The sequence below is a fragment of the Crocodylus porosus genome, unplaced genomic scaffold, assembly GCF_001723895.1.
Source record: "Crocodylus porosus isolate Cpor-Errol unplaced genomic scaffold, CroPor_comp1, whole genome shotgun sequence".
Taxonomy (NCBI): Eukaryota; Metazoa; Chordata; order Crocodylia; family Crocodylidae; genus Crocodylus; species Crocodylus porosus.
This window is the reverse complement of record NW_017728934.1, coordinates 1,006,657-1,022,771: the sequence shown is the minus strand read 5'-3', so window position 1 is coordinate 1,022,771 and position 16,115 is coordinate 1,006,657. Positions and strand designations below refer to the sequence as shown.

Genomic DNA, 16,115 nt, shown 5'->3' with positions numbered 1-16,115 from the left:
CTTTTTGCTGCCATGCTGCTGAGAAGGTCCTCCCCCAGCCTGTAAGCGCACTGATGATTCCATCTTCCTAGGTGCAGCACCTTGATCTGACCTTATTGAATGCATCCGCCCATTATTCTCTTCTGCCCATTTTTCCAACCTGTCCAGATCTAATTGGATTCATTCCCTCCCCTCTGGTGTGTTAACTTTACTTCTTAATTTGTTATCATCTGCAAATTTGTACAGAGTGCTTTCTACACCCTCATCCAAGTCACTGATGAAGACATTGAACTGCACAGATCCAAGGACTGAGCCTTGTGAGACTCCACTGCCCACACCTTCCAGGTCAATGCCAACCCATCCAGTTATTTCTGCTCTTGTCCAGTTTCAGCAGTGTCTTTCACCGTCTTTTCACATAAAGATTTCAGTCAGACCAGCCCCTACACAAATGAAGTTTTCTAACTGAGGAAGGATCCTTACTGAATCATACATTACACAAAAAGTATTTTCCTTTTATGTATTTATTTATTATTTTTGCTTTCTTATCTATGGAGTGAACCTCTTTACCCTATTTAAACTTTTGGAAGTAAGGTGGAATAACCTGGTGTAGTTGGAATTGACCTGTAAGCTACCAATGCTAAGAACAGCTTTTCCTGTCCTAGACTTTCTTAAGCTACTGACACAGGTTTTTCAACATCCTTACTTACTCTAGACAAGGAGTCACCTGAGAAAAAGTCATGAAAGCATGAGTACGGCGTTCACAAGCCTTCAGTACTGGTAGAAGGATGCTGCCACTGCACTCATTAGTACACCTCCATCATTTTCAGTAGGAACTGAGTAGGGATACCAAAACATAGAACAGGAAGGCCCTTCTAAGCCAGTCAATTCCTGTCCCTTACATACAGTGACAATTGTTAACTGAAGAAATCACCTACAAAGGTAATATCAGCTCTGGAGAGCATGGTCTGTGCCACTGCTTCACATCCAGTTAATATGGACATATTAATCTTTGACTATGTGTCCTAACTCCACCTAACTCTGACCACAACCTTGGCTTTTAAGATGCTCACCGCTCACATACTAAAATCAGAGCAGCAGCTGGTTGTGAAGACTGGAGCACAACCTCCCAAGCACCTTGTGTGTCCCGGTTGCACACTGATCAGCAATAGCCAACATCTCCAAACTCCTCACTCCAGTCTGTTGGCACCCTGCTGCTTTGAACTCACAACACAACCAAAGATGGCAGAAGAGAGTCCAAAGCACAAGCCTTGCTCTCTCTTTTTTAAAGGCTGTGGATTCCTAATAGTTTATGAGCTGGGAGTGGTGAAAGCTCTGAAGGAACTGGCACCTGAGATACTGAGATCAGCAACCAAAATCTGTGGATCATCATCTGGGTCCATTGTGGCCTCACTAGTGACTTGTGGATGTGAGCTGGGTAAGAAAGCCCTGGTTAAATTTACTGTGTCTTACTGTGCTTTTTAAAGAAGTATTGATGGACTGGTCTGGAAATACTGATTGTTGTGTTCATTTAGAAATATGAAAATGACTTGGTCAGCATAGAAACAGCAATAGTCACACTTTCTATTAAGATGATGATACATAGTTATAGTTATGTATAAATATCCAGTAATAGTTAATACATACAATGGTGCCATAGATGTTATAATATATGGTTTATTAATTGGCATGGTGTCTAACAAGTTGATCATTCCCATGGCTTACAACAGATCCTGTTTGAATTTATAACATACCTATAACTTCTTCTATAATTTACTGACATTTAGCAATGGCACCTGAGTAGAAAGCATGGCTGAATGTAACCCTTTTTGCACACCCACATTTGACAGTGCTGGGGGTTGCTGTCCAAACTGCATGAGTGAACTCTATTAGACACATGGATGTCTGACATGCTTGTCTGACAGCCAAAATGTGTTTGATCCTATATTTTAGAAAGTATCACATTTTCCATTTAAAGTCTTCGACAACTAAAAAAAAACACACCACATCTCCTGGTAACCTTTTTTTGGTAATTATAACATTATTAATTTTTTTTATTATAACAAAAATAGTAAAATCAAAAAAGTAAATGATAAACTAATAAGTAAAATACAATAAGAATGCAAAACTATATATATTTTTTTATGGGCATAGACAATGGTAATGAATCCATAATCCTTAATATGCATAGATCTAGTGATGGTACCATGTTAATTTTAAGTATCTTATAAAGTGCTATACATGCTAAATCAAAAATAGTAATTTTAGGACAAAAGAATAACATGTGACTGAGACCCAACCTGGTTTCAACATCCCCAGCAATAGTCATCCTAAGTGAGCCCTGCTTTAAATCACCTTTCTGGAGTCCAATAAAACCTATTTAATATCTTGTCCTGAAAAAATCTTAAAAGCAATGACTTAGATGTTTAAAAAGTGATTTCCAGATACTATGCCCTTTCTCAACTATTTTCCCATTTACCTTTAATAATAATATCTGCTGGATATAATAATGTATTAAACCATTTGTATGTATTACCAACAAAGTGAGGTTTATCCTTGGAATACAACACACATCGTTCCAAATTTGTATGTGATACATTATTGCATATATTCCCTTATTCAGTTAAGCAGTTTTTGTAGAATATCTCCTGTTTATTATAGAACTGGAACTTATCACACATATAAGCAAAAGATGCAAGACTACCATCCTTAATGATAGATTTTATTGTAGCTATATCCTTTTTTTCCCAGATATTTGAGATTCATTTATTATCTTTAAACTTCAATTGAGAGTGCCCCCATAAAGGAATAAAGTGAGATTTTGTTAAATCAGAAGATGTTAAGGCTTTCATTTTCTGCAATGCACTCCATGAAGACTTAAATCCAATGTTTAATTTCAGAGGTCCAGGTAAGCTCTTAAGAAATGGAAATGAGTATAATGCTCCAAGCTTGGAAGCTAACTTCCCTTCTATGTGCAACCATATAGGTTTGTCCCCTGAAATAGTTTAATCCATCCAATATTTAAGCACCCTCACACGAAAAGCCAGATAATATAAATAGAAGTCTGAGACACCCACTCCAACATGACACCATGCCATTTTAAACCACTCTTGGTCTTTTAAATTACACATGAGGTTGAATATCATTTTATTAATACACTTAAAAACAAATGCAGGTACTTTCAAGGCCAATAAACTGAGTACATAGCTATTTCTGGGGTCGGGAAGGACATTCATTTTGATTATTTCTATTCTTCTCATTAATGATATTGGAAGTGTTTTCCATATCTTTTTAATATTAGTTAAGATTGTATCGATATTTAGTTATGCCATGTTGTAAAGATTAGAGCATCTAATCTGTATTCCTAAATTATCTATTACCTTATAGTTCCTTACAGTTCCGTAGCTGAGAATGGAAACATTTGGATGGATCTGGTCTCTTTGACACATTCATAAAATAGGATTTCTCCCAATTAGCTTTAAGGCCTGATAACTGGCCAAACAACTCAAACAGAGCTACCACATGAAATAATAAATTACCTGGGTTTTTCAACAGCAGTGAGATATTACACACTGATTTATATATTTGATCAAGAATCTTTATCCCTTCAATGTGAATTGATTACCTAATAGCAGCTGCCAGAGGCTCCAATGCTAAATTGAGTAAGGGTAGAGAAATATGACATCCCTGACACATATGTTTCTTGCCCAGAAAAATGAAGGTGATATCACACCATTAGTGGATACTGCTGTGAAAGAAGACCTGCATAAAATTGATATCCAATTTGTGAATTTCTCACCAAAACCAAATATTTGTAAAATTAAGAGCAGATACTTGAATTTGGCTTCTAGGGGACCCTCACCCCCCGGCTGGTGATCTGGTGCCCACCCCCCAGACTCAGGAGGCACCAGTCGCCCATGGTATATTGAATGAAGTGACCAAGCAAAGAGGGACCATAACAGAAAAAAGAAAAAAACGAACAAAATAAGACCCAACCCCCCCCCCAAAATACTATCACACTACTTTGGTACATTCAGTTCCCTGATGGCTTATACTAACACAACCAAACTCCCCACCCCACATACTAAATAGTTAAAACTATTAGATTGTTATTGCAGCATCATCTGTGTATTAATTTTACTACTTGTCAAAGATATTAAAATCCACTAACAAAAGCAGAAAAGAAAGTGGCAATATAACATCATATACTAGAATATACTTTGCTGAGTGCCTGTGTTGATACAAATAAAAGGGTGTCTTTACAGGTACTGTGGGATGTGGGGAGAGGGTGCTTTAATAAGAGCGGCTCTTGGGAGCCGCTTTAATTAAAGCCCCTTCGGTGTCACATGTATTCAGCGTCCCACACCTGTACCCAATGCCTGCTCCGAAGCGTGCTAATTAGCATCAAAGCGGACTCGATTAATCGAACAAACTCAATGAAAGGGCCCACAGCATCTCATGTATCCAGCGTCCCACACTTCAAAATGGCGACCCCGCCACCATTTTATAGTACGGGGATGCTGTATACACGAGCCGCCGTGCCTTCCAGCAGACTTGATTAATCATTTATAATGAATAGATAATGTATAGATCATGTATTTATAATAAGAAATAAACTATAATTTAGTCAATTATAAATGAAAAACAATCAACATGAAGTTGAGTCTGCTGGAAGGCTCAGCATCTCGTGTATGCAGCATCCCTGCACTTCAAAATGGTGGCGGGGGCACCATTTTGAAGTGTGGCGAGGGCACCATTCTGAAGTGTGGCAGGGGAACCATTTTGAAGTGTGGGATGCTGAATACATGAGACGCTGTGGGCATTTTCATTGCGTTTATTGGATTAATCAAGTCTGCTTTGATGCTAATTAGCACGCCTGGGAGCAGGCATCGGGCACAGGCGTAGGCACCCAGAGTTCCTATATAATCAACCCCTTGAGCCCATCAACATTTAGTAAACAGAAAGCGATCTACTAACTGTTAAAAGATTTACACTTGGCCTTTGGTATAAATATAACAGAGTTATGGTACCTCATTAAAGATGACTTCTGTAATTAAGTAAATCCTGGATGCGGCTTCTTCTGAGGTAACGAGCCCCTCAGTAAGAGGCACTGAGAGGGCCTCTCAGATGAAGGGAAAGCTGCCTGCTCAGCCACACACAAAATGGAGGGAGAGCTGTCCCCTCAGCGCCTCTGGGCCCCTGCACCAGGATCTCATGACCACAATGCCTCAGACCTAAGTAAATAATTAATAACTAAAGAGATAATAAAATAATTCTCTTCAGGGAATCGCCACATTAGATCAGGATGAGATTGGTTTTTTTTCCGGCTCCTTCCATGCCTCTGAGGGAGATATGAAACATTCCTCCTTCCCCTCCACCTACAGAAAAAAACCCAGCAGGGTATTGCATATAATATCTGACGTCTGGTACATGATGCACCCACTCGCTAGTAAATGAACAGGGCCTGGTTGGAAAAACAGCTCAGGACCAGATCTTCAGGTGCTCAACACCCGCCATGGAGGCCAGATTCTCAAAAGGGATCAGCACACTTTGCTCCTTGGAGAATCCAGCGCCACCTCTGAACCTGCTGTCCTTGCTCAATGGCTCCCTGACTTTTAACTTAGGACCTCCCAAATGAAGCTGGTGTCACACCGAGGCTTCCTGGAGTGGTTTTCAATCCCCAGATTAAGCAAGGGGAGCAGAGCGCCTTCTGTTTTCAGGCACACGTCTCATACTCCCCAAAACATCACTAACATTTGGCAATCGGGACTTGTTGTAGAGATGATCTCTTTTATTAGACCAACAAGAGTTTTGCAACAACAGCAAAAATAAAAATCTTGAATTGCAAGTTTTAATGGCCAATTCTTTCCTTGCAAGCTTTCAGGCACATACCCCCTTCATCAGGCATTGGAGAAAAGATTGGAAAAGTTCTCCTGGGTAGGAATGAAAGTTGTATTTCATAGGATTTTACGGAGGGGTCAACAGATGGAAAACTCCTCTGGGCAGGCAGATCCTAGCAGGATCCTAGCAAATGACCTGGAAACAAAGGCAGGAGCAGGATCTCAGGTGGTGACAGTTGCTTGCTGCTTGGGAAAATATGAAGATTTCATTTAAAAACTAACCGCCTTGAGACCGCCCTGCACACCACGTCATTATACAATCTACTGAACACGGTCACTTTTTCCCCCTAGATGTAGCGTTTGAGTACTACTGCGCAATTGTGAAAGAAGTCAGAAGTGTCCTTCTTGGCCCTATATCTCCAAATATCGATGTACTTCGAAACATAGAGAAGTTGCTATACAAAACCCTCCCAGAAAATGCCCACCAGCTGGCTTCAGGGAGGCTGCACATTATCCTCACTCGTGTATCAGACAGACAGAACGTCGTGGTGTCGGACTTCAGGTCAAAGGAGGAGCTCGTTCAGGTGAGAGCAGCTGTCTCAGTGCTGGTGTTACACTAAGAGGTCACAGAGTCGATGAGCTTAGTGGTAGTAGGTGGGTGGTATTTGCAAGTCCCGATCCACAGACAGACACCCCGTGTCTGCTGTAGCTCTTAAAGATGGGGTTCACACTGTTTAGCTCATACTGCACATATGAATGTTTTCAGCCTGAGAAGTAGCCAGGTCAGCTCCTGGCATCAGGCAGGATGGCAGTGGTTGTGGCTTATGATGGATTAACAGAACCCAGCCAAGCACAAGGGGAACAGAGCAGTTGCAAGGGGAGCAGCACCTTCAGGAGCAGGAGAGGGGGCATTTCCTGAGCTGTCCCCAGTGAGCTCAGACCCCACAGAGAAGATTACAGCCCGAAGGCTTGTCAGCTCGACCTTGCATGGGCAAAACAGAGGCAGTGTGCAGAATAAACTCTTTCATAAATCACACTTGCCACTCTCTAAGTGGCGTGAGCAGTGCCCTGGGTGCCAGAGGCTGCGCCTCTAGCTCTAACTGGCACTTCTGCTGCCATCGGAGGTAGGTTTGGGAGCAGCGCGTGGATTTGCATTCACTCTATCTGAAACCCTCCCGAACCCCTGGCAGCTGAACTTGCATCAGGATATATCTTTGTCCAACAAGGGCTGCAACACTCTGTTCAGATGCCGTAGCGGAGCTGGTGGGATTTCTCATCCACACCACCCTCTGGCCTGGCAGCCAGGCCACTGGGCACCACTACCCCTCTCCATATATTTAGGACCCGGTGGTAGTTACATTGGCCTGGCACACGGAACCTGGCATGGCCGGACCTCTGCTCCAAATACCCCAAACAGCATGACCCAGGTGCAGGGAGAACTCCTCATCCCTAGGTTTAAAGAGAGCCCTGCTCCATTATCTCTCTGTGCCTCCTTTCCCCACAGGCAGTGACCTGCAGCTGCTTCATTCCTGTCTATAATGGGTACATCCCTCCTTCTTTCCAGGGTGTGGTGAGTATCCTTGGCTGACACCTGGGGAACCTCTCAGCTGCTGCCGGTGGCTTTTGTGATCAACACAGATAACAAAAATCAGGAGTCTGACCCTTAAACACTCCCCATAGTTCTTCCTCATCCGATTTCCAGCAGAGGCAGAGGAGCCTGTGAGCATGGGTCAGGATTTTAGTTAATTACTGTTAAGGGTGCTCCCTCCTGCTACCACAGGTCCCTCCATCTCCAAAACCTTTCCCATGGGGATCCAACTCCCACCACACTTGGTGTCCTTACAGTCTTCCAGAGCAGAATGACATCCGGATGGCAAAATGGATAACCAGGGCATAGTTATGTTGTGTAGATATGGGGGAAAAATCTTAAAGCAGCCCTTTCCCTCGAGTTGCATGCCCAAATGAAACAGTTGGTTCCCCTGTAGGGAGAAAGAGTAGAAGGAAAGTACCTCCCTCAGAGACCTTGGTATCTTGGACACAGCTAGCTGGTGGACAATCAGTTAGATGGGAAGGGAATGTGGGGGAAGATGCAACAGGGAAGGAAAGAAGACTTGCAGAGCTGCACAAGCACCTCACTGCTTGCTGGACCTTAGTTGGCTACCCGAGACTGAGAGGCCTACCCGAGGATGGGAGTCCTAAGGCCAGAGGGGAGCAAGATGAGGCAGTGGCTGTCTGGAATGCACAACAGCGTTGGTCTCCAGCAAAACCCGAAGAAAATGCGATTGTCAGAGGTGCCGGCCAATGACTGAGAAAAGCTGGGTATTTTGGCAGAGCAAAAACAGCAGAGCATAATTGCCAGTGAAAGTTTGTAGAGCAGCTTCTAACAGAGGCCTGGCTTGTTCTGAGAGCCAGAGAGAGACAGGGAGAGAGACAAAACTAGAGAAAAGGGCACATATCCATGGCCAGGTAGTGAGGGCACTCACTTGAGTGGGGTAACTTGTATTCCCAACCCTACAGAAGATCCCTCAGTGCTAGAAGCTGACTCTCAGTGTGGGAATGGGGGGCATTATAAAGACCCAGGCCTACTTTGGACCCATGCACAAACATTATCCACTCACTGCTTCACACAGATCTGTGAGCTGTTACCTAACACAAATATTGTGCCTGTTTTTTTCTAGCGTTATATTGACGGAAACTTCAGTAGCCCAGAGCCTTCGTTCTACACAAAGACCATGATTATAGTGTCGGCTCTTGGATTGGACAATGACATCTGCCCAAAGGATAAGCCAGGCAATTTCTTCAGTTTTTACAGTTTTCAGCAGCAATTTCAGATACAACTAGAAAACATCCACAGGGTATTCCATTGTTTTTTTCCACCCGGCCATCTGGTGAGTAGCCATCAGGAGTCGATGCAACCTCAGGCTTACCTTCTGCTGTGTGGGTACAACAAGCATTGTTTACAAGGCTGACATCTTTTCTCGGTAGGCAGTGCATGAGTTCTTTTTACAAGGGTATCATGATGCCGGCTTCTACTTGGAAAGAAACAGTAAGTACTGCGCTGAGTGGGGACAGAGAAGAGATGATATTCCCTGAGGGAGGATGGACAGGAAGTTTAGTTCATAAAAGTCTCTGCATCTTACAACTGACTTGGAGCCAAAACTGCATTGGTTGCCCACTGCTAGTCAGGACTGCTGCCAACTCTCACCTCTAGCACTCAACCATGACCATCACTGATCCTATTACATGACATTCAGATGCCATTATGGCCCTTCCCTTCCCCATCTCAAAGTAGTCCATTCAACTCCAGAAATTCTCTTCGTTAACACTGGTTATTACACAGCTCTAAGTATTTGTGAGAATTAAATCTTTCCCTTTTCTTTTCCAAAAGGAGAGTGCGGTATAGATTATCTTGCCAAGAGCGTGACACTCCCATTAGCCAGTGAGTCCTGTAAGAAAGGTTTGTCCCAGCCTAGTGGAGGTCTTGAAACCAGAACCCATCAACAAGGATCCTCACTTCCACTGATGCAGCTTACAAGGACCTCACCAGACAGCATGGAGTGATGAATGGGGTGGAGAATGGAAAAGAGGATAAAATACAGCAGCTGCCCCTATGCTGGGACCAAGGTAGAGAATAATCTACATTGGTTTTTTTCCTCTAGTTATTGCTAGTGAAGTAACAGTGACATTAGGATCCACATGAGCACAAGTCCCTGCGAAGGTCAGGGTCATTGTGCTCCCAAATTCATTAGGGCAGCCTTGGAAATATTCTCTTGGGGTCATTGCCTCTTTATACTTGATTTTCCTGATCTAGTATGTGCTTGAAGCCAAAGACCCCTATTACACACTTTGTGCTTGAAAGGAAACAATGGGGTCAACATTGCTTTCCAGACAATATTTTTTTGCTTTCTAGCCAAAAGGACAATCAATTTTTAAATTGTTCTAGCTTATCAAGATAGAGAAATTAATTTTCACTGGGGCTTAGCGGATACAATTTTTTCCTGATTTTTCATAACTGCTAGAGAACACACACTTCTAATGTTAATGCTCTTTCCACTCACAAGCCCTCAGACCTCTATCAGCTTACTTCATCCCTCTGCATTTCCAGCCTTGCCTGTACATGAATGTACACCATTTTAGTTAGATCAGGCTGCATTTGGTACGGACACTTCTCTCATTTGATGCATAGCTTATCAGTGCTTATATTCAACCTGTTCTTAATAGATTTAAATGAAACCAACGTGAGCCATGTTGTAACCAACTTTTTCTACTTCTCCATCATCTTGCACAAAATAATTGTAGTCCCAAAATAAAACATTGGTGCATCAGGCATTACAGCATTTCAGATTTCAGAGTTTAATGTTTATTCCAATCTCCTTTTTGCCGCAGAGCGCAATCAAATAAAAAATGTAGGGGTAACCGGGCCTTTTATTTTTAGCATCTCTTTCAGTCTGCACATGCACCCTTCTTTGTTCCCACTGCTGGCAAAGTAAAATTGAGCCTGAGGGGGGATGGTGGTACTTACTGGTTAAAAGAATTTGCCACTAATATTCATGAAAGGCAATAGGATTTAACATTTCAAGATGAAAGAGTTTCCACATTGGGCCCCTGGTGTCACCTTTTCCTTCTATATTTAATTATTTGGAGAACCTGTTCAGCCTTATACTTGTGTGGGGCCCGGGATGAGGCTGAAGTGTGGATTCTTCCTACATCCACTTTGCAATGCTTTGCTGAATCTAGCCATCATGGCCTAAAGCCCCAGACAAGGGTCATGGCTGCTGAGCCCTGACCCTGACCCTGATGTAGGTTATCTACCTCAGGACTTTAGGAGCAAAGTGGAGTGAAATGAAGGATGTGTCAAGAATTGGTCCTTTTCTTTTAAGCATGTCTAACTCCTTTTTTTCTACCCTGCAGAATGAAAGACAAGACAACACTGCTGACTTCTCCCAATGTATAGTTTCAAAGGCAATGGACCCAGTCAAGACCCAAGTGTCACACAAAAATGGATCTTCCCTGATGACACCTTCCTTCTTAAACGAATGGGGAAGAATCTGTTACAACAAACCCAAAGCCTGCACATGCCTATGTCAGACTTGCATCATTTCTGATGCTCCGCCCTCCCCAAAGAGGGAGGCTGACTGTCCAGGTCCCCCAAAAGAGGCCTGGCTCTGCATTCTCCTGGCAGTTCATGCCACAACTCTAGCACTGCATCCATGCCTTGGAAATGAAAAGTCAAAGCCTGGCTCTTCTCTCTTTGCCACCTTTGATGCAGGTGCAGTGAAGCTGAGGGGTGCTCCCCAGCGCAGGTAGCACAGGGAATGGGAAGGCAGAGGGCAGCACCTGCTGTCTCGCTGACCAGGGCAGGTGTATCCAGGTGAGCACACCTGCCCTGCTGCTGACCACATCTCGGGATGCATCACAGCTCAGCTGATCTCCTTCATTAGGTGAAACAAACATCACCTGTTGTCCCACCCATTGATCTTGTGGGACAATGGGCCAAGTGTTCCCCACTTCCAGAGACACAACTTCTCAATCTCCAGGATACTTCTTTGTAAGCAGGGAACCCCAACTTTCCCCGCATCTAGAGACATACCCCAGAGATCCCTGAGGCACATTTCTGGAATCAGGGAAAGCTGAGCAGGTGCTCTCAAGGCTTGAGGCACCTGATCCTGTATGGGAATTCCAGGGTATGCAGGATTGAACCCCCCATGCCCTGAGAGCTCCTGCCTGGGGCAGTTGGAGAGTGTGGGTAGCTCCAGCAAATAGACATCAACAATAAAGTGGCACAAATTATTACTACCTTTTGTCAGAGCCACACATGATGGAAACAATCATTGCCTTTCATCACCGTTGTGACACCAGAAACATTTTCATCATGGCACAAAGCAAAACAAATAGGCATCCATATCCATTGTCACGCCACCATAGATGGAGTCACAACAGAGCAGTGAGGAGGAGGAGGACCACCTCACCTTTCTTTATTAAGAGTTTTACAGTGACTCAAGTAGAATGGAATTGAATAGATGCTTTAATCCCCTTTGTTGCCTAGTAAGTAGAATAGAATCTGGCTTTTGATGTACATATTGTGAACCCAGGCCTCTGGTACATGATATCAGAGAAACCACAGTGGACGGGAATGGGAGAGACACTTTGTTATTCAAATGTTCATTTGCATGGAAGGGAAAGTCCTGACTGCACAGACGGAGTATGTCATCCCATGAAGAACAAAACCCCACTGTGTACAAAGCAAAGCAAATAACCCCATCACCTTGCAGCACATGATCTTCCCTCCTGGTCCTATAGTCATTTACTTGATACCATCTCATTCTGCATCGTGTTTAACATAGATTGCTAGCTTAGGAAAATACCCTGTAGGCTCTGAGTCCTGTTCAAATAAAAAAAACCCCAAGGGCTAGTAATCAGTCATAGCAAGACTTGGTTGTACCTAAACTACCACAATAACCTTCTGATCCTGCAATAGCCTGAAATGAAATAACGATCATATATGCTTTTATAATGTGCCTTTCATCTGCAAAGCTCAAAGACAACGTTTTCATCCAGAGATCTCAAAACACTTTACAGAAGAAGCCTGTACCATTATTTCCATTTCCCAGAGGGAGGAACTGAAGCATAGAGCAGTGACTTGCCCGCAGTCATGCAGCAAACTAGTACCAGAGCCAGAAATGAACCCCACTCTCCTGAGTCTCAGATTATTGCTCCGTGCCTTTAGAAATAACCATGGAAGCCCAAAATGATCATAAAGGCCAGGTCCACATGAGCAGGGGCATGCATTTGCAACAGCACAAATAGCAACAACACAAATTTGTGCTGCTACTTTGTGCTGCAGTGCCCACCCCTGCCCATGCCATTTGCAGCAAGATACATTGTTCCACTGCTCCATGTGCTGCTGGAGGCGGGGAGCTGGTTGGGGCACAGGGTACCTTAGTGCAGGGCTAGCCCCTGCATTGAGGCAGTCTGGGCATTTATAAACATGCTCAGAGAGGCAGGGGGGCACTTTAATTAGTGAGCCGTGCTAAGTAAAAGTGCTCAAGTGTCACATGTATCAGCATCCCCACACCAAAAAAAGGTGGTGGGGCACTTTGAACGAAAGCTCATTGAACAGGCTTTAGTTTAAAGAGCCCTGCCACCATTTTCTGGCATGGGGATGCTGATACACATGACTCCAGAGCAGGGATGGGCAAAATATGGCCTGGAGGCCGGATGTGGCTCGCCAGGCCATTCTATCCAGCCTGCAGGGCCCCTAAAAAATTTAGAAAAGCAATATTAATCTGTCTTGGGCTGCCTGTCATGCAGCCCTCGATGGCTTGCTGAAACTCAGTAAGCGGCCCTCTGCCCAAAATAATTGCCCACCCCTGCTCCAGAGGCTGCTGGAGTGCATTAACTTCCACACTCTAGATTGACAGACTGGATTTACAGCATGTTGGAGCAGCCTTGCTGCACGTCTGCAGGAACCCCTGGGCCCCAGCCAGCCAGAGAGTGGCACATGGAGATGGGAGCAGGCAGCCAAGGGGTCCATCTCTATATGCTGTGGAGTCCCAGTGCTGGGGCACCCTGTACCCCCAGCCAGCCACTCCCCGGCTAGCTGGGGGAGCAGGGTGCCACAAGACAAGAGAACAAGCAGCCCTGGGCTAGGTGCTCCACTGCAAAGCCCCCATACTGAAGCACATGGAGTCCCCACACTGAGGCATGCTACAACCCAGCCAGCCATGGAGCAGCTGACTGGGGCACAGCGTGCTTCAAGACAGGGCTGGCTGCTCCCCCATCTCCACATGCCTCAGAGCAAGGGCTCTGCAACAGAGCCCCCATGCTGAGGCACTCAGAGCCAGAGCGGCAGCTAGTCCAGGACTGCCTGCTCCCTCATCTCAAGGCACCCCTTGCCCCAGTGTTTGTCTGTGTTTGTCCCAGGGCATGCATAGTTTGCACCACTTTTTTAATCAGGATTTTCTTTTCTTTTTTTTTGCTACCGGGAAATCCCAGTAGCAAATTTTGCCCTGGTGCTGCAAATTAACATCGTGCCCAGATTAAAGTGAAACTCATGCAATTTGTGGTGCTGGAAAGAGGTTTGTGGCACCACAAACTGCACGGACTTGCATGTCTGGATCCAGCCAATGAGGCTAGGGCACTAAGCAAACTCATTGAGAAACATAAGTGTTCATAGACCCATAGACTGTAATGCCAGAAGGGACCTTGGAAGATCATCAGGTCCAGCCCCTTGCACCAAGCAGGAAAGATAACTGAAGGTCAGGTGACCCCAACAAGGTTTGACTATCTAGTCTCCTCTTGAAGATTTCTAGGGTAGGTGATTGTACCACCTCTGGAGGGAGCTCATTCCACAGTCTGGCCACCCTAACTGTGAAAAAGTTTTTCCTAATGTTGAGTCTGAATCGATATTCTGGAATTTGTAGCCATTACTCCTAGTTTTCCCCTTGGGTGCCCTGGGGAACAGTTGCTTACCAAGCCCCTGATGTACTCCCCTAGTGTAGCAGTAAATTGATAACAAGTTCCCCTCTCAGCCTTCTTGATCCAGGCTGAAGAGTCCCAGATCCTTCAGCCTTTCCTTGTATGCCTTGCTGTGTAAGACTCTGCTCATACAGGTGGCTCTTCTTTGGACTCTCTCAAGCTTGTCCATGTCCTTGTTAAAGTGTGGTGCCCAGAACTGGACACAGTACTCCAGCTGCGGTCTCACCAGTGCTGAGTAGAGTGGAAGAATCACCTCCTTGGTTTTGCTGGAGATACATCGATTGATGCACGTCAAAGTATTATTTGCCCTACTGGCTACAGCATCGCACTGCCGGCTCATATTCATACTGTTAGGCAGAGAGAAAATCCTACCTTCCCTAGTCAGACCTTATCTAGGAAAAAGGCTACTGGTACTACTCATGGAATAAGGTATCAAGAAAGAGGGCAAAGATGTCAGGATCTGGCCCATCATACTAATTAAGGAAATCCTCCTATCACCGTCAGTGGGCACTTTGTCTGAGTGAGGACCAGGGGAGCAATGGTGTCCTTGCCACAGTCCCTGTGCAAGTGCAGAGTTACCCTACACCCGGAGCAAACAGGGAAGAGACCACAACTTAATTGATCCCTTTTCCCACTCCCCAGCCTGAAATCCCCTTTCCTCTATAATTTGCGTGATGAAACATTCCCCATTATCAGCCCAATATCATGTGCAGCATGTAACTCCTACCTCCCTATCACATTCCCTGGCTACTTCAAACCTACTGCAGTATTATCTGTGCATAAAGAGAATTTGAAGGCACAAACATGCACGTGTGTGGCTTGTTTGCGTCTGAAAAGCTTTGCCAGTATTGCTGTACCTATTAAGCTATATACCCCCCTAGTGGCGAGAGAGTTTATACCAGCGAAATATTTGTTTTCATATAAACTATTGTTCTTATTATAGGTTGATCCTGCATCCAAGTCAACTGTCATCTTTATGGTTCTTTAAGAGGGAATAAATGGCCTATTTATAAATAGAACAATATGATAGTTTTAAACAGTACAAGATATACCATTGAACCCTTTTTGCTCTTGTAACTGCACTTACACTGTGGTTTCTGTTGATACACAAGTGTGATTTTTCTCTTTTTTTGACACTCACAACTGTCAACATTTTTATATATAGAAGAAGTCATATGTGGATTCTATTTTCCTGAATGAGAATCACAAGAATTAAGGGAATGGTGTCTGTATCTCCAGTAATCTTTAATCAATCGCGGTTTCTTTCCATGGAGTTTATACTAGGGATGAATGTTGGCTTGCGTGGGGAATTTCTGTATTATTTTTATGAAAAACATGCATGATTCAGTTTGCCCACTCCCTTTGGTCTTGCAACCTGCTGGGACTTAAGGGGTTAAAATCTTTGGAACGGAGGGAATAAGTGGTCAGTGTTAGGCATCAGGTGTTGCCATCAGGTCAACCATCTCTTTCCAATAAACATCCTTCTGCTGAGAAGGAAGGCAGCTATAAACACAGAATAGCACCACAGGTACTACCATTCATCTGTTTGCCTGCCTGCCTGCCTGCCTGATTAGCCTGCTTTGCATGTAATATAGAAGATATTGCAGACGATACAGTAGCTGTATTAAAGCACAATTCATTTGACCTGTAATTTAATTTACATCCCCTTCCTTTGCCCCTTTCCATTGCTGACAGTGAGAATATCCCTGAATGGATGCTGAGTCATTCAGAAGGTGTTGGAAACTCACAGCAGCAAATGTGGGAATACACATCCCTCACAGAATCATCTTGACTGCTAATTGTCAGAGAATGGCCCCAGGA

The 16,115-nt window shown here is 44.3% G+C and overlaps 1 protein-coding gene across 2 annotated transcripts in view; it reads left to right on the top strand.

Moving 5' to 3' along the window:
- LOC109317520 (patatin-like phospholipase domain-containing protein 1) overlaps window positions 1-11,827 on the top strand; it is a 29,738-nt gene extending 17,911 nt beyond the window's left edge. Inside the window, exons 5-7 of one of the 2 annotated variants that reach the window (XR_002103060.1) lie at window positions 8,806-8,862; window positions 9,205-9,440; window positions 10,697-11,827. Coding sequence is in view for 1 of the 2 variants with exons in the window: in XM_019546241.1 (XP_019401786.1) it covers window positions 8,806-8,862; window positions 9,205-9,377 (230 nt within the window). In the remaining variant the exon portion in view is untranslated. Of the gene's footprint in view, window positions 1-8,805; window positions 8,863-9,204; window positions 10,059-10,696 lie in introns of those variants that run through there. The other variant, XM_019546241.1, reaches the window with a different exon arrangement.
- The last annotated feature ends 4,288 nt before the right edge of the window (window positions 11,828-16,115 follow it).